The following is a 23,842-nucleotide window of genomic DNA, read 5'->3' as shown; positions in this document are numbered from 1 at the left end:
GCAAATATTAACGGTGTGCAACTGCTGCACTGTGTACTGTGCATTAGTTGTACAGAGAGTAGATTTTCTGTGTCATCTCTCAGAAAATCATTTGGGTAATCTCAGTCTCTCACTGAACGTGCTCCTGTGACTGGCCAGCACATGATGGGAGTATATGGGAGGCCTACTCCACCTTAAGAGAGTCCAGCTCCATCCTCACGTCATTACTGGCCTTGCAGATCAGTTTATTGAGTTTGTTGGCATCTGTGACCCTCAGCCTGCTGCCCCAGCATGCAACAGCACAGAGGATGGCGCTGGCCACAGAATCATAAAAAATCCTGAACATTTACCAACAGATGTTAAAAGATGTCAGCCACCTCAGAAAATAGAGACGACTCTGGCCCTTCCCGACTCCGGTGTTTTTCACACAGTCCAGTTTGTTGTCAGTGTGTACTTTAGGGTATTTATAGTCCTCCACAATGTCCACATCAACCCCTGGATTGATACAAGGGTCAGCGGTTTCCTAGTCCTCCGAAAGTCATTTCCTTGGTCTTTGTCACATTGAGCTGCAGATGATTCTGCTCACACCATGTGACAAAGGAGTCAACCACAGCCTGGTACTCATTACCCTCACTGATGCATCCAGAGTCATCAGAAAACTTCTGAAGATGGCAGGTCTCTGTGAAGTGGCTGAAGTCTGTGGTATAGAGGGTGAAGAGGAAAGGGGAGAGGACAGTCCCTTGTGGTGCCCCTGTGTTTCTGATCACCTTGTCAGACACAATGTTAAAGACACACGTATTGTGGTCTTCCTGTCAGGTAATCAACAATCCAAGACACGAGAGAGGCATCAACCTGCATCGCTGTCAGCTTATCACCCAGGAGGGTCGGCCTGATGGTACTGAATGAAAAGTCAAACATGACCCTCATTGTGCTCACCAGTTTATCCAGATGGGCGTAACTATGGTGATTTGAAGATTCAAACTTGACAATTTTAGATTTCAACATGTGGATCAGCAGAGTTACACCATAAAATGTTGTTAAGAGTACATTCAGACTTTTTGAACTGAAGTGAAAATTATTCTAGTGGTTGTCATCTCTGATAGATGACAGACTTCACTGTGTACTGTAGCACTGCACATGGTTGATATGACAATAAAGCCGCTAGACTTGACTGAATCTAAATATCTGATTATATTTAAAAAGGATTTTATATGTGCAAAGCCATTATGTTCTTTGCACATATAGTGTGTTCTTTGACGTCGACTGCATGAACGGGGAAATTCAGTCAGTCAGCTGGATCAGGTGCAGCAGGAGGGGAGAAACAGTTTTTGTGGATGTTAGGTTCTCAGTCTGTTACCCTGGTAACTGTTTTATGTTAGCTCTTTTAATGGAACATAAATTCCAGATTTTTCTCAGTCTTAATAAGCTCCTGCTTTTGAGAACACAGCCCTGGACTTATTCTGCATCCAGACATTTGTAGAAAAAATGATTAGACAAATTATTTCCATTGTATCACAAGTGAAATGTTCTAAACTTGCTAATGTTGTTGTTAATGTAATCCTAAGCACTACAGTAATCTAGTTGTGAGTGTGATCAAATGTAAGGATTTCAGTTACACTTTTTTAAACCAACTAAAATGTCAGTCTGTGGTAAAAAAACAACAACAGCCCATTTAGTTTTCATGCAGAGATCACCTTCATCCTTGCTAGCCTGTTAAACTGAAGGTTCTTTTTTTTTTTTTAGATGTACACTGACATCTAGTGGTTACAATGCAACAATACAACAATCCTGACAGCATGCAATAGACCCTGAAAGTTCTGCTCCGATGTTACATTAGAATGTTGCTAATGCAGTGGTGCATTTGCAATTTAAAATGTTATATAACTGCATAATGACACAAATAACACCTACAGTAACAAACTGGACTGTATCAACAACATATTGTAGTATAAAAATTGTATACAGTCTGCTAAATAGAGTTTTACTTGCAAACAGCTTTTCTACTCTGTACTTAAAAGCATTTCAAACTACAAGCCATATTCACTCATTCACACACGTTCCCTTAGCACTTAGTTACATACCTTCAGTCACTTTTTACCACCCACTCTAACCAACGAACCTGGGCCAATTTGGGGTTTAGTATCTTGCCCAAGAATAGTTTGATGTGCTGGCTGATTCAAACCACCAACCAGTTAACAACCCACTCTACCTCCTGAGTCACAGCTGCCAACAAATTTCAGCTTATTTACACGACAATCAATAAATTTTCCAATTACTTTTATTTTTTTATTTAACTTTACAAGACCAAACTGAAAAATCTTTGCACACATTGACACATCTGTGTGTGATTTACTCCCACATCCTCCACAGTACTACAAAAATATAAAATATTCAACTAAAATGTTATGATAGAAACCAAAAAACACTGACAGACTTTTGCTCGGAACAAACCAAAGTTACAGTTGACAAAATTTAAAACTTAAGAATCATACATATCGCTCAGCGGTACGTTTGGTGAGCCTTTTTAAACAAAGAGCACATACAGTCACAGATAACTAAAATGATGAGATTATGTTTAAACATAATGAGTATTCTTAGCTTTGGAACTTAAAATGGACTTTTTACCTGATCTAATGTTCTGAAATAGCCTAAATATCCTGTTAAATGAAAATGTGGCTTGAAAAATGGCAACTTGCCAAAATAACACCTATTAAACACTGACTTACAAAAGTTCTCTCTTCTTTCCATCGACATGTTTTACATCTGACAACAAAACAAAAATTAATCATTTGTCTCATGTGAGTGGATGATGTTGACAAAAAAAGAGATTTTATCTCTTCTGTGGGCTGAAATTGTACTTGAGCAAACCCTGCTTCACACCGGGATGTAATTGAAGTTAGCCCACCCTGAGAGGTGGAGCTACAAGGACAACGCCGTCACCTCTCACAAACAGCATGGGGATGTTTCTCTTGGTAGACTGAAACGAAACAAAGATTCACACTTAAAATATTTCACTACTTAAAATATTGTATACACATAGCTTCCAATAAATGTGTTTAACAACAAAGACTAAATATATTTTACTTAAAAATTAAAACATGCATTTGCTTTAATTAAATTTTTGTTGTTAAGATGATCCCTGTGATTTTCTCAGTAATGTTAACCCTTGTTAAAACAGAGCAGCGTTTTTTTGAGGCCATGATATAACAAATAGTCAGTGAAATATTATCCATTAAGTACTGTCTGTTATCTGAATGACACATTAACAGTTTTAAAAGATGAAACAGGTTCAACTCAGATCAATGCCACAATAGACCACCAGCACCTTAAACTAAAAGGGCAACGGGACTGGAAAGAAAATGATGTGGCACCTTGTAGAGTTCTTCATAAGTCTCCTCATCGATCTCTACTGTCGTCACAGTCTCCTCCACATCACCAAGGATCATGTTCAAGTGCTGATCGTAAGCCTGGGACAAACAAGAACAAATAAGAGTGCAAAGTAAAAGAGGACAAAAACACTCCAAAAGAAATTGAAGTGCTTGTTTTTAAAAAGTCTTCCGAGCAGCCAGGGTCACACCTGCAGCACTCAAACAACAAAAAAACAGCAACAACAACAAAACCCAGCACAAGACTCACATGAAGTCGGCCTCTGAGCTCGCGGTCATTCCTCATCTTGACGTAGATTCGCTCATCTAGACTGAGCCTGATCAGATCAAGTGGCTCCTCAACTGTGTTTGTAGTTGGTTGCTGCAGCACACAGAAAAAAATGACACATGTATTAGGACTGGGCGATATATCGATATATTTTTATACAAGATAAGAGATGTGACAATATCCTTTATATCGATATAGTCTATGTTACGTTATAATTATACTTGTGGAACCGCAAGTTTGCCTCTCTTTCATCCACTTTTGTCTCTATGCTGTATTACTCTGCCTCGCCTCTCTCCTTCACTGAACACAACTCCCCCTCCCCCATCGCTTCACCTGCAGGTAACGACAAGATGGACACGGCAGCTATCAAAGAGGAGCTGGTCGGTAAAAAGAAAACATTTGGAGATTACTATTTTAGTGCGGCAGTGTTACTCTCGTTAAAATGACATTAACGCCATAACTGTATTAACGCGGCAAATCTCCATTAACGAGTTACCGCAGGTCTCCCCGTGCGTGGGGCGTGTTGAGGCCGTGCAGCTAGCACTACTAGTATTTTCACCATTTCCAACAGCACCATAAAGTGCAAAATGAAGAGTGTGTGAGAAACTGTGTGCTGTATCCCAGACCGCGAAGTCTCCCAGCCTCCTGCCCCGAAACAAACTACCTTACAAAACTCGTATACCGTATTTTTCGGACTATAACCTATAAAGAAATCGACAGCGCGCCTTATGTATGAATTCTGGTTGTGCTTATTGACCGCAAACTGCTTTTATGTGGTACACGGCGCTCAGCAATCTGCCAAAAATGCTTTAGTACGACTTTGGTAAGCTACGAAGCCGCACTGCTTGATGGATTGTTGGAACATTACGGCTACCGTAGTCTGGAGCCTCGCGGAGTAACGCATACTGTGCTTCAACGTAAAATTACCGTATTGTGTGCATATAAGGACCACAAATGGCACCTGTAAGAGACATGGTTACGAAGCGGATTTCAAACTGAAGGTTGTCAGTCACGCAGTAGAAGTTGGGAACAGAGCAGCTGCGAAATCTGTCTGTCTTTGTTATTATGCTAAGCGTCTTTTAATTTACATTTTGACTGCACAATTGTGAGCGTTTTGTTATCCACAAAAACAACATTGTTTTATTTTATTTATGGAGAATTATAATTTAATAAATGCTGATAATTTATTTCTGAGTAATTTTTTCATGTACATCTACGCTGTATGTTAATAAAGATGTGAGATCTGGGACACAGCGTGACTAAGAACTCTTTTTGTTCTTTCTTTATGGCTTAAAAAAAAATATCGAGATATATATCGTATATCGCCATCCAGCTAAAGAATATCGAGATATGAGTTTTAGGCCATATCGCCCAACCCTAACATGTATGCTTGACATATCAACAGGATATTAACATTCAACTGCCTTAGAACATTTTCTGTGGGATCATCCCTGATTTGCTTAAAAATGTTACGGTCTAAAGTTTGGACATTTAATGATTGCTGTGTAATTTTAGCTACATGTATTTAAAACTTTAACTACATGTAAGTTACTTTTTTTTTTTTTAATGTTCTGTCCATCCACTTTTTTTTCTTCCGGACTTCAAAATCGGAGGCAATACTTGTACATGAATATCCAAAAATAAAACAATGTATAAAAATAAAAGCTGGAAACTTGCACTAGTCTTCCCTACCATATCTGTAATTTGGCCCAGGTCATCAAACATCAAAAAATGCCTGAGCACTGGCTAAATAGATATGAAAAAATGTAGTCCTATATTGGAGCACACACTAATAAAAAACAAACCAAAAAAATAAACTATATAACATTCGGAAACTGTCGCACTTCATAATAATGTAAAATGAAACGTGAAATATTTTCTAATATGGTCGAGCAGCAGGCACAGCTGAGATGCAATGACCTATTGCTTGTTCTGCCCACTCGCTTTCTTTGCAAACTCCTTATGCCCGAACCAAAAATAATGAATTTACTTTAATACAGATTAAAAACACAACAAATACCCCCATGTACAAGTCTCTTCTCAAGTTAGCATTTTCTGTGACAAGAATAATCGAGTGATTATCATTTCTAAATGACATAGACCAGAATTAAATGCAGACCTTTCGAGCAGTTTTGGTGTAAACACCCAAAATATTTAAGGCAAAGTGAAGAAACGTCGTGTTCCATGAGTTAACTGAGTTTTCAGTGAGTTGTTTAATGTTTAGCCCAAATAGCTGTGAACTGCAACCCAGACGCTACAGACCTAACTAACCCAACTTTAGACTAAAAACAGATAAAGAAAATTAAACGTGGACATACATTAGCGGTAATCCTGCGCTAACACGCTCTGCTCTGCCTAAAGAACAGTGGTGCAAATCCTACTGGCGGTAGCATTTACACGCTAGACATGCTAAATCAGCTAGCTTTTGACAGGCCCTTCCGCGCTTTTACCACATCAGTTATGAACAAAGTTACACAATAAGCTCGTTACATCAAGTACACGGGTAAACCTGTCTCCTCTTCACCCATGGGATAATTACATGCACGCTGTTAAAAGAACAACAGCAGAATTGAAGGCAGTTACACCAACCTGCTCAACTTCGTCCGCCATGATGTTTGAGTCTGCGTCGAATGACCGAACCAGTGCGGAGGTTGCCAGGTCTGCAAAAAACCGCGTTTTCACATAACACAAAGCACGCCTCCTGGATGAGACTATAAACATAACGATGGAAGAGGGATAGGGTTACATTACTTAATTATTTATGTTGTTACAGCTATAGGCAAGGTGGGGGTGAGATTACATCAGGGATCTGCTTGTTTTCAGTGGCGATGGACAGGTTTACAGTGGAGGTCAGGCAGGAAACCCTATTAACTACGATCTTTGCAGATAACTGTGATCTGTAGTGAGAGTAGGAAGCAGGAAGAGAGCCTGGAGAGGTGGAAGTATGCTCTTGAGATAAGTGGAAGGAAAGTTAGAATATGTAAATATGTAAATGAGAGGGCAAAGCTGCAAGGAGTTGCAAGGAGCAGAGATAGTAAAGGTAGATGAGTTTGCATACCTGGGGTTGACCAAGGAAAACATTGGATCAAGAGGTGAAGAATATAGTGCAAGCCAGGTTGAGCAGCATTTGTGACAGAAAGATATCAAGCAAGAGTGAAAGGGAAGTCTACAAGATGGTCGTGAGATTTGTTGCGATTGATGGTTTGGAGCTGGTGACAGAGCTGAAGATGGGAATGGATGGACAGGATTAGAAATGAGTATGTCAGAGGCTGAGGTGATGCAGTTTGGAAAGTTGGAGAGGTAAGACTGAGACGGTCTGGACATGTGATGAAGAGGGATAGTGGAAATGAAGTCAGTATGGAGCTGCCAGGAAGGAGATAAAGAGGGAGAACGCAGAGAAGCTTCATGGATGCAGTGGAGGATATGCAGAGGGTTGATGCGAAAGGGTAGGATGGTAGAGATAGGGAGAGATGAAGGCAGATGATCTGCTGTAGCAACCTCTAAAGTGAGTAAATAAAAGAAGGAGAAGAAGCAATATTTATTGTCTAACTTATTTTAAAATCCATGGTACACATTCAAAAATTAAATATTTTTTATTGTCATTGTCCTTGTAATTATAACTGTAAATTTGATTTATCCAAATAAATACAAATAAGCACTCATACGTGCAGGAGAGTGAAGTGCAAACCTGGCAACCCGAATGAGGACGCTAGCAGTTCCTCTGTCCTTTATATTGCCCGTCTGCTTTTCCAGACTTTTCCATCCCCCGCATCTCCGTACAGTGCAACGGCAGATCAGAGGTAGGTTATTAAACATAAACTATATATATATATTTGCATCATTTTTTTCCGTTTCTAATGGCTCATGTCTTTACGAAATTTCAACCTCACTGATGCGGCGTATTCTGTCTTGTTTTTCTGTTTTAGTAAATGCAACGCAACAAAAGTTTAAATGGTAAATGGACTGGTTCTTATATAGCGCTTTTCCACTCTTCTGAGCACTCAAAGCGCTTTACACAACTTGTGCATTCACCCATTCACACAACTGACATTCACACTCCGATGAATGCATCGGAGAGCAATTTCGGGTTAGTATCTTGCCCAAGGATATTTGGCATGCAGACTAGGGGAAGCCGGGAATCGAACCACCAACCTTCCGATCAGTAGATGACCTGCTCTACCACCTGAGCTACAGCCACAGCCACCCGACCTGTGTCAGACCTTCGCATTAACAGGTCAATGTGAGTTCATATTAAAACAAGCATCCAATACTTTAATATTACAGCTATAAGGCAAACAGTACAGGTTAAACCCACAATACCGTTGTTGTTGTTGTTGTTCTTCTTCTTCTTAAAGGAAACTATGCCCTATAACTCTGAATTTATCCAATTTATTAACTGACTTTAAAACCGCAAGTATCGCAGTTGAATTCAGAGAACTAAAGCTGCATTTACTGCATTAATTCAAGCAAGAAGGCATTCATTTCCGGACATTATTCATTTTTATAACTTTATTCCGTTATTGTCACACTGGGCAGGTGCCACGTGTAGAATGGGCAGCTGTCCCACTTTTTATCCAACTGCGCAGTGAGACCATTATTATTACTGTTGTTGTCATCGTCGTCATTGTTATTCTCTGTCCCACATGTTGAGATAATCTCCCAAATTTTGCTGTAGTTTGCAAAGGTCAGAAGTGCAGAACAGACACTTTTCTAATGCAAATGAAGAAAGTAAGGCTGAGATCATGACTGAAGTTTAGGCGAACAATGCTGCCTATGCTATACCCAACAAGGAAAGCTGTATATAGATATTGTTATATTCCCTCTGTGTGGCTCCAAAAGAAGTGTTCTATGTATATCTCTGACTGTAACCCCAGTAAAATACAGTAAAATCAAATGTATTTATATTTGCAACATATCCTTCACAAATTCCAGTGTCTTTGTTCCACATTAAGTTTGTTTGGATTTGGTCACACTTGCCACATGTGATTACAATTAACAGCATTTTACTTATACAGAAAATCTTTTTGTTTTACAAATAGTTAACTTTATTCACTCTTTCTCTTGTCTTGTTTTTCTTCTCTGGCTTTCCTCTTTTTTTTTCCTTTCTGTAAATCTGTGTGTGTGATTGACTGCGTGTGCACCTCCTCTCCCAGTTCAGTCCAGTGTTCCATACTGGGTTTGTGTGCAGGCTGAGGAGGCAGATCAAAGCAGTGCTGTTACCCATTCCACCCTCAGCTTCAGCGCGGCTGTGTGGTGGAAGAAGTCCCTGCTACAGATAAGCCAAACAACCTGTGTGGCCCAGTGCTAGGACCACTGACTGCACACAGTTTCATATTTGTAAATTTGTTAAAGTTTTGTGAGAAAGCAGGCAATATGTCTGTGCTTGTGTGGGTGAGGGTTTTTTTGCATGCTTGTTTTTTTGATCTGTCATGTCAAAACCAGATAAGGGTGTGTTTGCCATTAAACAGTTGGCAGCTGGTGGCCTAGAAACTGAAACTGGTGCCTAAACTCACAGTTGTTTTGTTTTGCTCACTTTCTGCTCGTCAAGGTCCTCTGTGTGTGTTACCTGCCAAAAGATGGCGCTAAACGATAGGAAGACAGAAGCTGACGTCATCAGTCGTTGAAGGTCAACAGATAAGCTGTGGGAAACTGTCACTGCAAATCAGTCCTGTTAACAGCTATAATAAACACGACAGTCAAAAAGGGTGATTTTAAGACATTTTCTCAGGTGAAACACTACAATAAGCTGCACCTGCTTTTACTGCATTGAAGTTTTTACTGATTTCAGTGGAGCACAGCTGAAATTAGCATAAAAAGTCAAAAGATTATGCAAGTGTCCTAAACTGTGTAATGATTTATCAGGTGTTTCAACTTTGTACAGATTTTTTGTTTGTAAATAGAAAGAAAATGATTTTTGTATTACATTTCAAATAATAAGAAGCACAGATCAAATGTTTTATACGCTTTGAACAATGTTTACTGTTCGGCTTTAAGCAAGGAAAATACAGAGTTGTTGTCTGAATGTGATACACACTGAATTAAAGTTATCATTTTTTCCACTTTAACATATTGTCATAAGTGTTTGTACTGTGAAGATTAACAGTGTTACAAGGTCATCTGCTGTAGACCTACTTTACTATATGTAGTCCAAAGAGTCTGCGTCTCAAGAGTGTTCCAGCAGACACAGAACCAGGGTCCAGTTTCGCAAAGCTATTTTTACCCAGTCTTAATTTTGTTATTGCACAAGTGTAGCTTACTCAAAGGTACATGATTTTAAGGCTAAACGAAATTAGTCATCTTCACGCCAGTTGAACTGAGCTGTATTTCCATGTAAACAACCAGTGTCACCTAGCCACCAGCTTTTCATGTTCCCATCAGTGACCGCTTCATCAAATGACTAAACATGCAACATATGATTGAGCCTCATTCTATACGGATCAGTTAAGCCCTGTCTACACTTAAGTCCATAAAACGGTGCTGAGTCTACAGTAGTAAGTGCTCTAATTGGTAGTTGCTTCAATCAAAGTTAAGACGTTTCATGGGAGTCCTGTCTGTCATCGCTTGCAGTTACCGGATCTTACTGACTTTCTATTAGCTATCAAAAAAAATCACATTTTACATTTAAGCCAGAAGATTTGTATTGTAGGCTGATTATTTCATATTCATGCTTTTCCTGTTGTGTAACAATGGCATTGTGTGTGTGTGTGTGTGTGTGTGTGTGTGTGTGTGTGTGTGTGTGTGTGTGTGTGGACAGTGAGAGTTCCTCTACTGGCCTGAAATGAGGTCAGTGATATCATATGTATTGTAGATTGATACAAAGGATGATATAATACCAAAATCGAAAGCAACAACCTGCAGCTGTTATAAAAAGGTCTGCATAGATCACACAGCATAAACACAAATACAACAAAAGGCTAAAAGCTCATAGTTGAAATAATTGTTTATAAAACACCTGTAATTTATTTTATGGTGGAGCTTAATTATAACTGAAATCAGTGAAAAACGAATCCTTTCATTTATAAGATGCCTCTCAAATCTGATTTGGATCGTCCATCTCCATCTTACCCTGTTCTTAGCATCCTCCTCTTACCGACCCTCTGTATGTCACTACATCTGTGGAATAAGCTCCAGCGCCCACCCCACCTCCACCCCAATAAGAAAAGAAAAAACTGAATTGGATAAGCGGTTAAGAAAATAGATGAATGGATAAAAGGTTGGCTGTATGAATAAGGCCTATTTTCTTCTCAAAATAAAGTGAATGCAGTGTCATTCGTAGCCACAGCAGGCCAGTGTTGGATCACAAAAATACTCTTTCTATTCAGTCTGAGCTTCCAATATAATATGTGAAAATAAAGTTGAGGAGAATAAAATCAGGAAAGACAGTGTCATATATGACATTGACCATTTTTTTTATATTGCATATGTGCATAACAAAGGGATTTTGTTTTTTTTAAATTGGCCTAAGGAAGTAAAATCAGCCTTAAGTCACTTATATGTTATAAATGCGTACTAATGGGCCAGTGAAAATTTTAAAAGTAATGATAAAGAGTGAAATGCAGCTCATTTGAGTGTTTAAACACTTAGAGTACGTGAGCCAGGGGAAAGCAGCACTATAGTTTAATTATCCTGGTTTATTCTTGATAAAACTCCAAGCTCTGGGCAGGCTAGTCAGTTGTCCATACCAGTTAGTTATTATGCATTTTTGGCTATAATATCTTTGTATTTTTCATTATTACATTTGTAAGTTCTGATTTCAATTCAGGTTAGTTTCATCTGATTTGTAGTGTTTTTTTTTCTCCTGTCAGTTTTGTAATGTTTGGCTTTTGTTTGTATTTGTTTTCAGTAATTTTATGATGCTCAAATGGTCATACAAGCGTTACAATAAACCAAAGCTTGTCTGTAGTGACAAATTTGACCTATTTTTCATGTCTCCTTGTTTTTGAAAGGGCGCCAAATAATTTTTGGGTTTTTTTTCTTTATAACAAACTCCACAAGAACTATGAAAACACACATCTAAATATCTGTCTAATTTTGTACATGGGAGCATTGTTGCTGCAGAGTGTTTGTTTTCTGATCGTGTAACATGTTTTGCACTGATTGTTTGAATAGAAAAGGAGACAAAGGCAGGGAGCTGGTATGAACCAAATGCAGCTGTCCAGTTTCATCATCCTGCAGTCATGTGCACACACACACACACACACACACACACACACACACACACACACACACACACACACACACACACACACACACACACACACACACACAGACAAAAAGCCTTAAACACTCACAGCAGATTCACACCTTGTCACCACCACTGCTCACTTCATTGTTTCATGAAGATTACTCACATTGACGCATTTACATGAACAACACCTCCATCTGGATGAGGACGTGCAGCTAAAGAAATATGACACCGGCTCTACTGCTTGCTGAGACTCGTATCTGTGTGTGTGGCTATATTCATATAGACTGTGATATTCTGACACTGACCCAATTAAGACAAATGTCAGCCGTGAAAACAACATTTTATGATTACTAAAGGATGGAGTAAGGCCTTTCTCCAATTATTTGGAGTAATTCTGATTAAAGTGCTGCCTGAATTTGTATCACGCAGTCAAATTTGCATCAGATTTAACATTTGATGTTTTTTAACATTGCGGGTTAATGAATCAAACATATGAATATGACAGGAGGTTAAAGGAATTTTTTTTTTTACATTAGACCTTATCTGACAAAAATGACTGATGGGAAATTATTACACATTCTGTGTCCTTTATTAAAGGACATCCAGTAACTTTGCAGCTGCACTAAACAACTTCTCATTCTTGCAACTCTAAGGTGGAAAAATGTTAATATGTCAATGAAAGGCACACATTGCACTGATGTCAAGCCTTCCAAAAAAGAAAGACGAAATAAGAAAACATGCCATTGTTTACTTTTTTATTCGCAAAGAGCTCATTACATGTGATTCTGTATGTTCTGTGTGTGTGACCACCACCATCACTTCATTTTGCTCAGGCTCGCTAAATCTAAAGCATTACAGTACACTTTGTTTTTGTGTATTTGGAGTGTAGTTGAATTTAGCTCAGATAATGCCACAACAACTGTGTTTAGCGGTTAGAAAAGTGTGCTTGTGTCTGAAAGAACTCCAATTTAAGACTAAAGATGTGCTCACAATCACCCATAACGTTTCCAAGCTTGTTTGAGCTCCAAGTCCAGTTTGTTGTCTGGTGTGATCCCTGTGTTCTTTGCCCAGTTCCAGTTAAGAGAACCACACTACTTAAAGAGGTGGCCCTGTATGCTTGTAGTGATACCAAATGACTCATCAGTTGTGCAATTAACATTTATAAAAGGACAACATGTCAGTGTTTCCCTATTTAAGCCACCAAAAACCATCAAATCATGAACTCTGTTGTGCTCTGCTGAAAGAGTGTAATAGCAAGCACAAGAGAGAGAAGTTGAGATCCTGAGCCAAACGGAAGCTCTTAGCTTTCTCAAGGTGCAGGGCATGCGCAGCCAGTGGGGAGTAGGGAAGGTGTACAGTCTTGCTTGTACAAGGTAGCCAATACCCTTGAAGTCCTGCTTCAAAGCTTTGACATCAACATTTTGGCAGTTGGTGTAAAGGCAAAGTGTCTGAGAATCTCAGGGCACTTGCATGATTTTTTGGTAGCATGATGTCAATCACAAAGTAGTCCCAGCCTTTACATAATTTACATAACTAACTTCAATATGTGTTCAATAACACCTGAAACCAACAACTGGGACTTTAAACACATCAGGAAAATTTAAGTGACTTGCAGGCACATTTTTCTATAGACTTCTTTATAACTGTATTTCTTTTTGCAACAAAAAGCCATACTGGCTGTTAGAAAGATTGCAGCTTGAAGGCACTTCCATGTTGGCATCACATTTCAGGCCCAACGACTAAAGTTTATGTAAGTCTGGACTCCACCAGTGGAGTTGCCCAGTGATGAACAGCTGATTTTTATTTTAGAACTTCCTGCGACCTCCGACCTCCGTGTTTGTTGATTACTGCCAAATTTACTTCACATCCTGATATCCTGGATGACGTTACATACCAGCTCATCTTTGCTCTAATTTAGAGCCAAGCCTTATGGTGGAAGGTTTGAGTCCAGACAAATGACATAATAAACATGGTGCTTAAAACATGGTGGTTTCAAACTACAGCATCCTATCAACAGGCTGCTCTCAATCTAAAAATAAGCACCAGCCAGGGCGATGTACACCAACATTTGTCCCTTGACTGGTGTTATTGTTTTGGTCATTCTGTCACAGTCTGTCGTCGTGCGTCATCTTCTTTTGGAAACCTCCAAATGTGACTGTGGCCTGGCCAAACATGAAGTCACTGTTTCACCATCTAAACATAAATGATTTCAGTTATATTTCTGCTGTATTTCAAGGTTCAAGTGATTATATAATCCTAAACAAATGAATCTCCCTGGAATATTGGGCATATGGCTTGGTAAAATCTCTTTAGGTGTTTTTCAGAGTGATCAAAGCAGTTTAGAAGTTATTTTTGTAAGTGGTTTTACAACAATTAGAATAAAAGGAGTGATGTTATTCACTGCTGTTGGCATCTTTTGCGATATTTTTCTGACTTTGAGGAAAATTAATTAAAAGGACTTTTGTTTTCCATCTTGGGGAACAGCTCAGTCAGCACGGCACCGACTTTTAAACAAAAATATTAATACTTTGCCAACTGGGAGAAGATTCCCTATATAATGTTTAGTTCATCTATTAATTGATTCCTCCCTTTATGAGTTCTTCTGTACTAACCTTGAGCCAAATGCTGAGTGGCCTAAAAGAGTAATTAGTTATTTATTACTGATTACTATAGCAATAGTTACTCTTTTGAACAGGAGCCATTGTATTATTCAGCAGCCATTTCATTATTTGAAGCTTCTGGCCTGTACGTGTCAAAGTGATTTGTCATTTAAAAAACTCTGTATTATTATTTGCATCTTTATTCTTTTAGCCACTACAGAAGAAATCTGCCCATTTTATGTTTATTTGATCTTTGATACTTTCAGAGGACTTGTAGAGCAAAACTGAACGAGTGCACCAGCTATTGGCTGGTCACTATATTCCGGTGCTTTATTAAATAATGTCTGTCCTTTAAAAAAAATACATTTATATTGCATGCAAGTATCTAAAAATACACTGTGTCAAGAAAAGGAAAGACCAAGAGATGAAAGTCGAAAAATGGAAGGAAGGAAGGGTATAGTAGAAGAATAATGAAATACTAAATATGAGTGATGAAAGTGCCTACCTGTTAGGTCAGCCTGACCCTAGAATAGCCCTGCAGTCATTAAAATGTCATTCAGAGCTTCACATTACAGCTGTGACTGACAGGCTGATTTATATAAACTTAATTATGGATGAAGACAAAGCCAATGGGGGAGACTGAAACACATGGATTTACTCGTGCACATGTATGCACTGGTGAAAAGAAATGCAAACACAGGCACACACACATGCACACACATTCAGCTTTGTCAGAGCAGTTTATCTTTTCTGTAGCTATTTCTAAGGGATCTATTTTAAACACAGGCTGAGAAGGAGCTGAGGACGGCAGGGCCTGCTGAGGACATTAACATCTAGTCTTCATTATTCATTCCATAATAGAAAAAAACCAGCAATGAATAACACTGCCTCTTGATGAGGGGCATCCTATCAGCAGCAGCAAATCATGCAGAAACAGTGTGAAAAGTAATTCAGGATGCTGTACATTTCCATGAATTTTTATTTAAACTAAATGTACTGCATATATTAACACATAAAGGAGGTTACTGCTTCCACGCTTTTGTGAAATGAGCCACATTAGAACATGGCTTACGGTAAATCCTGTGAACACTGTTGATATGTTCTTTATAAAAATGGCCAAAATACAATAAAATCAAGGTAAAGGTACAGCTGTGGTTCAGTTTAAGTTTCTTGGATTCTGGATTGATTGTTTTAGTCAACAAATTTTGATGTTAAATGTAGATAATTTTAGATTTATTATAAAATGGACTTCTGCGTATGAATGCTGCAATCATTCTCATTTAGCATTTACATATAGACAAGATAGGCAAAGGCTATAAATGTATCCAAAAGCATTAGAAATTTTGCAGAAACACTCTTAATTACTTGATCAGAAAAACAAACCAACTAGCTTGTGTTGCTTTCAAAGAAGAAGTGTCAGGACTTCTGGCATTTGTTTATTCCAAGAAGTTAAATTTAAATCTCAATTAGACTTTTCACCTGGATAAAAAAAAAGGATAATAAATAAATAATAAATGTGTGGCAAAGCAGAAGACACTGAAGACAGTGCCCTTTCAGCACATCAGACACTTTACAAGTGATAAAAGGAAATCTGAAAAACCGGAAATTTGATATTTTATTATATCTAAAAATTTGATCCAACCTAAAATGTGAAACTGAAACAGCTTGTTTCATATTTATCCTTTAGAAAAATTAATCATATCTTTAAAAAATACCCCCAACCCCACAGTCTTTAGTAGTCTTTATGACGGCATTCATCAAGTTTCAACAAAATTTGCATAACTGGTGACATTGTGGTGACTTTTAATAATTTTGGGGAGTAACATTGGCAGCAGAGATGCTGACAGGTTAACCAGCACAGCACAAGCTGTTCCTTACTTGTGCATAGCCAGTGGATAAAGGCCGGGCTAGGGCTGGGCTATATCATACCGTTCCCGGTAACGGGCAACGATAGGAAAATGAAATATCGCGATAGAATATGGGTAAAACGCGCATGCGCAGTGCCTATGTTTACATACGCACATGGCGGCGACGCAGAATGAGAAGGGCGAAAGTGGATCGTTGAATGAAACAGATGAACCAGAATTGGTTTGTAAAAATGCTGCAACTTGAGTGGTGTGGAACTGGTTTAGCTTTCGTCCATCAGATACACAACAAAGCACTATTTTTGGTAGAGCATGCTAGCGGGCCGTCGTTATTACCGTGTTGTTTGGAAAATACGGCACACTTAAAATCAATCCTTTGATTTTTCTGAAAATCGACAGTGCCCCTTATAATCCCGTGTGCTTTATGTATAAATTCTGGTTGTGTTTACTGACCTCGAAATGATTTTATGTCGTACACGGTGCTCGGAAATCTTTCAAATGTTTTAGTACGACTTTGCTAAGCTACGAACCCGCACAGCTTGATGGATTGTCGGAGCATTACGGCTATCGTAGGCAGGAGCCTCGCGGAGTGATACGTACTGTACTTCAACATAATATCACCGTATTGTGTGTGTATAACCTCTTTTTAAGTTTTGTGGATATTATACATGGTTATGCTGAGGACATGTCGGTCAATTAGCACTGGAAATGCCTTTTGGTTAAACTGTCAGCAAGGAATTTGCACTGTTACATTTTTATATAACTTTAATGCACATAAAAAACAGCTGCTTGTTTAAGTGAAAATACATTGATGGGGTTTTTTGCACTAATAAAGTTGTGGAGTTGTAAAGAATTTTGTCTAGTGTCAATTATATTGTCAGTTATATCATTATCGCAAATTTTCAAATGTATATCGTGATAAATATTTTTGGTCATATCGCCCTGCTCTAGGCCAGGCTACAGAAAAATGTCTGTCATGCAGAATGAAACAAGAAAAACACTGAATGAAAATGTGAGACATTGTATTAATATGTGGGATAGGAAATTAAAATGCAGTCCAGTCACATATTAACCTGGAAAGCACGATTAAAAAAACCCTCTATATTGACTTTGCATCTTCTTCTCAGACCAACTTTTTAGCAGAGGACACTGAGACCTCTCCGGAGTACTTCTTACATTGCACAGTGCTAACACAGAGTTCTTATCTTTATTACTTATTTAAGTCCTTGACATGACACAGTGATTTAACTAACACAGATTGTGTGCTTCTTCCACACAGGGGAGAGCTGTTTCACAGGCTCCAAATATAAAAGAAAAAAGAAATCCACCTGTGCATTTTTTAAATGTTTGTGCTACCTGTTGTTGTACCAACATTATTTGCTGATTTACAGTCAATCGTATTTTCTGCGCATGCAAATGTTAAACTTCACAACATGTATAAAGATATAATTATTACTTCTGCCACAGATACTGGGATGGATCCTGCGATCAGATCTTGAACCTGACTATAATCCAGCTACTTTCCAGGTACCTCTCCAGGCAAGATGCATAAAAGTAACATCTGTCTAAGTAAAATATAGTAAGTAAGTAAGATGTATATGTAAATATAGCCCAGATGTAGTCATGTTTGTTGTGAATGCTTTCCTTTTTTTCTTGTTGGTTTCAGGTTTTCTTGTACAGTTTCCTGCACTAGAATACATTCTAGTTTCTTTGGTGAAACTCTATGGAACGCCAGGACTGCCATAATGAATTAATTAAATACACCATTAAATAATTAATTAAATGTGTCAATAATTAATTAAAATTGGAATTAATTAATTAAATAAATAGTTATGACACATGTAATTAATTAATTATTGACACATTTAATTAATTATTTATGTATTTCACATTTTAATTAATTATTGACACATTTAATTAATTATTGACACATTTAATTAATTATTTAATGATATATTTATTTATTTCATTTTGGCAGTCCTGGCGCCTGGCTCTCGTCATGAAATAATTTTATCTGTCAGCCTCACCCATCAAACTCAGGGGGCGGGGTTAACGCTGCCCATGCAGCTTCTCTAACATTTGATTGGTTGCCGTGCAAAGTAAGTCAAAACAGGTCGATCCTAGATAATCGATTGCTTGTGTAGACGTGGGGCAGCCAGTTATCCCAGAATGCAGATCAAATCACAGGCCGTTTTTCTGTCACCAGCTACACTTTTAACAGTGTTTTAGCCGCGAATGTCGCGCCGTATGTCTGGTCAGGTTGTCAACATAGAACATGTTTGCAAAAGTGCTCAGATGTTTTCAGAGATTTCACTAGCTCTGCTAACAGTTAGCATGCAGAGCGCACCGAGGGGGTACATTAACCGGTTTGTTTACATATTCCACTCTCCGTGTTCCACATGTTGCATTCGCAGATTCTCATTTTCACCGAACATCGTCTCTTTCCGCCTGGTCTTGTGTCTCTGTGCTTCTGTAACATAAAGAACGAGCTGACATTTTTCTCACGAAACCAGCGATCAGCTCAGCAGACCCTCAGTTTACCTGCATGCATCCTCCTCCTCATCTGTCAGCTGTTTAACACCTGCTGCTAGTTCAAGAAACACGCCTACGTTACCTGGTGATAGTCACAGTTTAACTGCACAAGATAAGTAAATATAGTATTTTCCCCGAGCGCAGAGCTGCTGGAGCTTGTTTCCTTACAGAGCACTTTATAGGCGAACAGCTTCATCAGCGGCTGATGTCCAATCACCAGCACACAGCTTTCAAACCTCAGCTGAGTTTTAGCTCTCAGTGGTTAAACGCTGGACTTCATTCACTCAGGTTCTGTCTGTCGGGTCACGTTTACTTCGCTGTTTTATTTACAACTGAGCAAATCGGTTTGGCTGAGGTTAAAGTTACGTTTCATAACTGCATAGTTTCACAGACGTTTAATGGTTCACTGGCACATGTGTTAGACTGAACTATCATCTAAATATCATCTGTTTTTTAATAGTTATTCAACTGTATTCTAAGCACCAGCTGTCTGTTAGAATGTGATTTTTTTTTCTCTCTCTGTTGGCAGAGGTATAAAAATGCGCAGGAAAATCTGACGTGCAGGGCGAACTTCACCGACGATATTTAGGGAGGAATAAACACACATCAAACATAAATGAACCATTTGCCTGTCTCCATAATTGAGAGCATTTTCTCTTCTTATGTCAACACTCTCTCTCTCTCTCTCTCTCTCTCTTTTTTTTTTTTTTTTTTTTTTTTTTTTTTTGCTTTTTCGGTCATGTTATGTTTACCTGTCAAAGGCTTGTTACAAACTATGAAACACATTGTGCAGACTTCTGGATGTTAGAAGAAAACGAATACTGCTCATGAATGAGACTAAAGGCAGGAAGGTGTCCTTTAAAACTAAACATGTTAATAGGACCTCCCTGTTTATATCATAGTTTATGATATAGCACGTGTATTTCAGTAATAGCCTGCTGAGGCCACTATACGTGCTGGCCTCATATCAAATGTGAAGGCAGACTGAGTCTATGTTTGACGTTTGTTTATATCTAATCTTCCTTTTCAAACATTTAAACAGCAGCGAGTCTGCAGCTGAGGGAATACAAATTCAAATTGTCGGAACAGGTTTGCTCGTTTCTTGGATTCATTTGGTGATTTATTAAATGTATAACTGTGTGGTGGGGCGTGGTCTGCGGTGCCGTGCAGGGAGGGCGGACGCACCTGCACGGCATCCTTAATCACGCCCGCCTAGTTAAAAACACGGGGACTGAGGGGTTTGGGGGTGTTGTGGTGTGGTGAGATGTAAATAAAGATGACTCTGAACGTTGCTCCGTGGTCCCGCCGTGTCTTATTCACGCCACATTGGTGCCGAAACCCAGGAGGCAGCACGGCGGGTCCATATCGGAGCCAGGGAATGGAGGAGCTGGCCCAGAGGGTGGCCGAAATGGCGGCCGCCCAGCGGGAGCAGGCGGCGGAGGTGCGTCGCCAGCAGGAAGAGCTGCAGGACCAGTCCGAGCGGCACCTGGAAAGGATTGGGGAGCTGGCGGCGCTGCTCTGGGCCTGGGCGCCACCCCCACAGGTGTGTCCCGAGGACAGTGAAGCGGTGGAGGAGCCGCGTGAGGCACCTCAGCAGCCGGAGGTGGCAGACGAGGCGCGCGGGGATCTGCGCCTGCCGGAGGAGGGGGAACAGCCAGGTGAAGGGCTGCTCCTGCCGGGAGTGGTGGATGAGCCGCTCCAACCGGAGGCGGCAGACGAGGTGCGCGAGGGTCTGCGCCGGTTGGAGAAAGAGGAGCTGCACGAGGGGCTGCTCGAGCCGGGAGTGGCGGCGGAGGGAGCAGTAGTGACGGAGGAGTCGCGCTATGGGCTGCTCCAGCAGGGAGCGACAGCGGTGACGGAGGGGCCGCGCAAGGAGCTGGAGGTCCCAGTGCCAGGGGAGCTTGCTTGAGTGGAACTGGCGAGCGAGGCGGGCGCCACGCTTGAGATCGCCGTGCTCGCCAGACCGGCCTCACCACCACCAGAGGCCTGTACACGCCACACCTCTGCCCAGCCACCTGTGAGCTGGGGCTCACGCTTGTGCCGGCCGCGCCGGGTGCACCTGTCACGTGTCCGACTTCCGAACCAGCTTTGCCTGCGCCGCTGGATTCGCGGGCGGCCGCCTGAACTCGCACCTCCCCGTCGCTTGGCCGGGGCCTGGGGGTGCCAGCTGTCCGGGCTGATTCCCTCTCCCACTGGCGGTGGGGGAGTAGGTTCGGCCGGATGGCTCCCCGGCCTCAATCGGGCGATGGGGGTATGTGGTGGGGCGTGGTCTGCGGTGCCGTGGTCTGCGGTGCCGTGCAGGGAGGGCGGACGCACCTGCACGGCATCCTTAATCACGCTCGCCTAGTTAAAAACACGGGGACTGAGGGGTTTGGGGGTGTTGTGGTGTGGTGAGATGTAAATAAAGATGACTCTGAACGTTGTTCCGTGGTCCCGCCGTGTCTTATTCACGCCACAAACTGTTATTCTAATCTGCTGCTGAGTCTCTTACACTTTTCTTTATGCTGTATATTTTCACGTCTCTGGAATAGTTGGCAGTTAGATAGTCAGCTGGGAAACTTTGTGTTAACTCATGGAGCTGAGGATATCGTGGACATGCTGACCTCGCTGCGTGGTGTACAGAGCGAGGTCAGCATGATTAATATTCACAATAAAAATATTAGCCGAACATCATGAAGTCTGTATGTGTTTCATAGTGTCGAACAACCTTTGTACAGTTAAAGCCAGCAGTTACTACATGACGGAAACACCAACGTTATCTCTTTTATGTGTTTATACACAGGTCACGCTGATTACTGAACAAAAACCCAAAGATCAGATGTTAAACAGATTTATTTGCTCTCTCTCCTCCTTAAACATGTTTTTAATGTTAGTTATAATTCAGAATTGGCGACTGAAACACGTAGGACACATAAGAACATCAGGAAATAAAACACCGATAAATATAACCTCAGTAAAAGAAGTCAGCGGGGGTTACTACAGCTGTGTACCGGGGCCTGCGCTTTGTCGGTGGGATTGCTTGCGAGGCGAGCGGGTCTATCCCACGCTTTGCCGTGAGACTGGGACGACATCTCCGAAATCATCGAAACACTTTTGCAAAGAGGCTGTATCTTGACAAACCGACCAGACACATGAAGATTAAACCACTACATTCTCGGCTAAAAAAATATTAAAACGGTATTTGGTAACACACAAACAGGGTTTTTCAAAGCTCAGTTCTGTTAGCTTCCACATGCCGGTTGTGTGCTAGAAACAATGGCCACCAGGCCAAAGCAATGGTTTTGACTCGATCAGCGTTAACCCCGCCCCCTGAGTTTGATGGGTGAGGCTGACAGATAAAATTATTTCATGATGAGAGCCAGGCGTCAGGACTGCCAAAATGAAATAAATAAATATATCATTAAATAATTAATTAAATGTGTCAATAATTAATTAAATGTGTCAATAATTAATTAAAATGTGAAATACATAAATAATTAATTAAATATGTCAATAATTAATTAATTAAATGTGTCAATAATTAATTAAAACGTGAAATACATAAATAATTAATTAAATGTGTCAATAATTAATTAATTACATATATCATAACTATTTATTTAATTAATTAATTCCAATTTTAATTAATTATTGCCACATTTAATTAATTATTTAATGGTGTATTTAATTAATTCATTATGGCAGTCCTGGCGTTCCATAAAACTCTACGTGTCCAGTTGCTTTCCATGACACTAACTCATTATGGAGAAGGGAATTACAGCAATCTGGGCTGCGACCCACTGCCGGCTATTTGGAGCAGCGTGAATTAGAACAGGCAGAAACGATAGCTATCTAGCATGAGGGAAGGCTGCTCTCATCTCCTATATGCTACTAAGGACGAATAAAAGGAAATCAAAGTAAAGCTGAGAAGATGGGAAAGGAAAATGGTGCATGTGTCAGAGAAAGGCTATGTCAGGCAGCTTATATTAAAGGCCTTTCGCCAGAGGGATATTATTTACATTTGAGAGAAAAACGAAAAATTGCTCTATGAACAATACCTTGAAATCACCTTTTGTAAGTATTTCTGCATGTACTGATGTGATAAAATATTAGCATAAAAACAAATAAAGGAACCTTTCTTTCTGTTTAAGGTTAGAGGTTTTCATTATTTTTTATTTATTTATTTATTTATTGTGTCCCGTTTGGATCTTTAGCCATCAGAATTGTTGTCTTAAGGCCAAGAAAGGTTTTCATTATTAACATGTAAGTTTTTTTAAGTGGTAGAAGACTGGACACACACACATGTGTATCCAGTGGACTACTGTGAGAGAGAAAGTGATCTGGATCTACAGCAAGGTTTAATGGTTTCTTTCTTCGCCCATCCTTTACTCCTTCTGGGAATGAAAACAAATCATTAGTTTTCACTTCTACAAATGTTGAGGAGTTACATATATATATATATATATATATATATATATATATATATATATATATATATATATACATATATATATATATATATATATATATATATACACACACACATACAATGAAAAAAAGGGATTGGCCAGCTCTTGGATTTATGTAAGCATCTTGTGTGTATTTAACACAATTGCCTCTTGGTTTAAAGTTAAGTGTAACTATATAGTGTAGAAACTGCATAATTTGCAGAGTGGGTAGATTAAATTGTTCATATAATGTTCGAGTGAAGTAAGTCAATAATATAGCAATGTTAAATCTTGCGACACTGCACGGGATTTCCGTCTTGCACGCTTTGGATCGTGGTTTGAGGAAGGCATCCATCTCAGTCAAGTCGAACAGCCACCTCTGCTTTTTTTGGTAAACCGAAAGAAGTAAATTGGGTGGTTGTTACATTAAAAAAGTCTACCTTGTAATTTGAACACAAAATTTTCATGTTTCTATCTTGAACGTAATTAAATCATGTAGGATCTGTACAAAATTCAACAACTTAATTTGTTCTTGTTGAGATGACCTGCTACAATCTAGTAAGAGTGGTTAGTTGCTGGACTCATGAAATTAACAAG

General features: G+C 39.7%; 1 protein-coding gene and 1 long non-coding RNA gene across 2 annotated transcripts; one reads left to right on the top strand and one right to left on the bottom strand.

Moving 5' to 3' along the window:
- Positions 1–2,239: 2,239 nt before the first annotated feature.
- lsm3 (LSM3 homolog, U6 small nuclear RNA and mRNA degradation associated) lies at positions 2,240–6,307 on the bottom strand. The gene is made up of 4 exons (XM_085457257.1): positions 6,223–6,307; positions 3,616–3,726; positions 3,351–3,446; positions 2,240–2,956 (listed from the first exon to the last, which is right to left on the bottom strand). The coding sequence occupies exons 1-4, from the start codon at positions 6,241–6,243 to the stop codon at positions 2,876–2,878; spliced, it is 309 nt and encodes a 102-aa protein (XP_085313383.1). The 5' UTR covers positions 6,244–6,307; the 3' UTR covers positions 2,240–2,875.
- A 1,016-nt stretch (positions 6,308–7,323) lies between these two features.
- Positions 7,324–9,698, top strand: LOC146710017 (uncharacterized). The gene is made up of 2 exons (XR_014920519.1): positions 7,324–7,433; positions 7,560–9,698. It is a non-coding gene; the product is annotated as an uncharacterized LOC146710017 (long non-coding RNA).
- Positions 9,699–23,842: the final 14,144 nt, after the last annotated feature.

The sequence above is a fragment of the Copadichromis virginalis genome, linkage group LG5 (genome assembly GCF_057382275.1).
Source record: "Copadichromis virginalis isolate Kocher_CV1m ecotype Utaka linkage group LG5, C_Virginalis_male_GT1.1, whole genome shotgun sequence".
Taxonomy (NCBI): domain Eukaryota; kingdom Metazoa; phylum Chordata; class Actinopteri; order Cichliformes; family Cichlidae; genus Copadichromis; species Copadichromis virginalis.
Note: the sequence above shows the minus strand (reverse complement) of the source record. Positions and strands in the feature narration are given on the sequence as shown.

What these genes read in the sequence shown, in the direction of transcription:
- lsm3 (XM_085457257.1), bottom strand. Translation starts at nt 6,243, where the DNA reads ATGGCGGACGAAGTTGAGCAG. An exon ending in TGGCGGACGAAGTTGAGCAG is followed by an intron (nt 3,727 to 6,222) that starts GTTGGTGTAACT and finishes TGTGTGCTGCAG; the next exon opens with CAACCAACTACAAACACAGT. An exon ending in AGCTCAGAGGCCGACTTCAT is followed by an intron (nt 3,447 to 3,615) that starts GTGAGTCTTGTG and finishes TGTTTGTCCCAG; the next exon opens with GCTTACGATCAGCACTTGAA.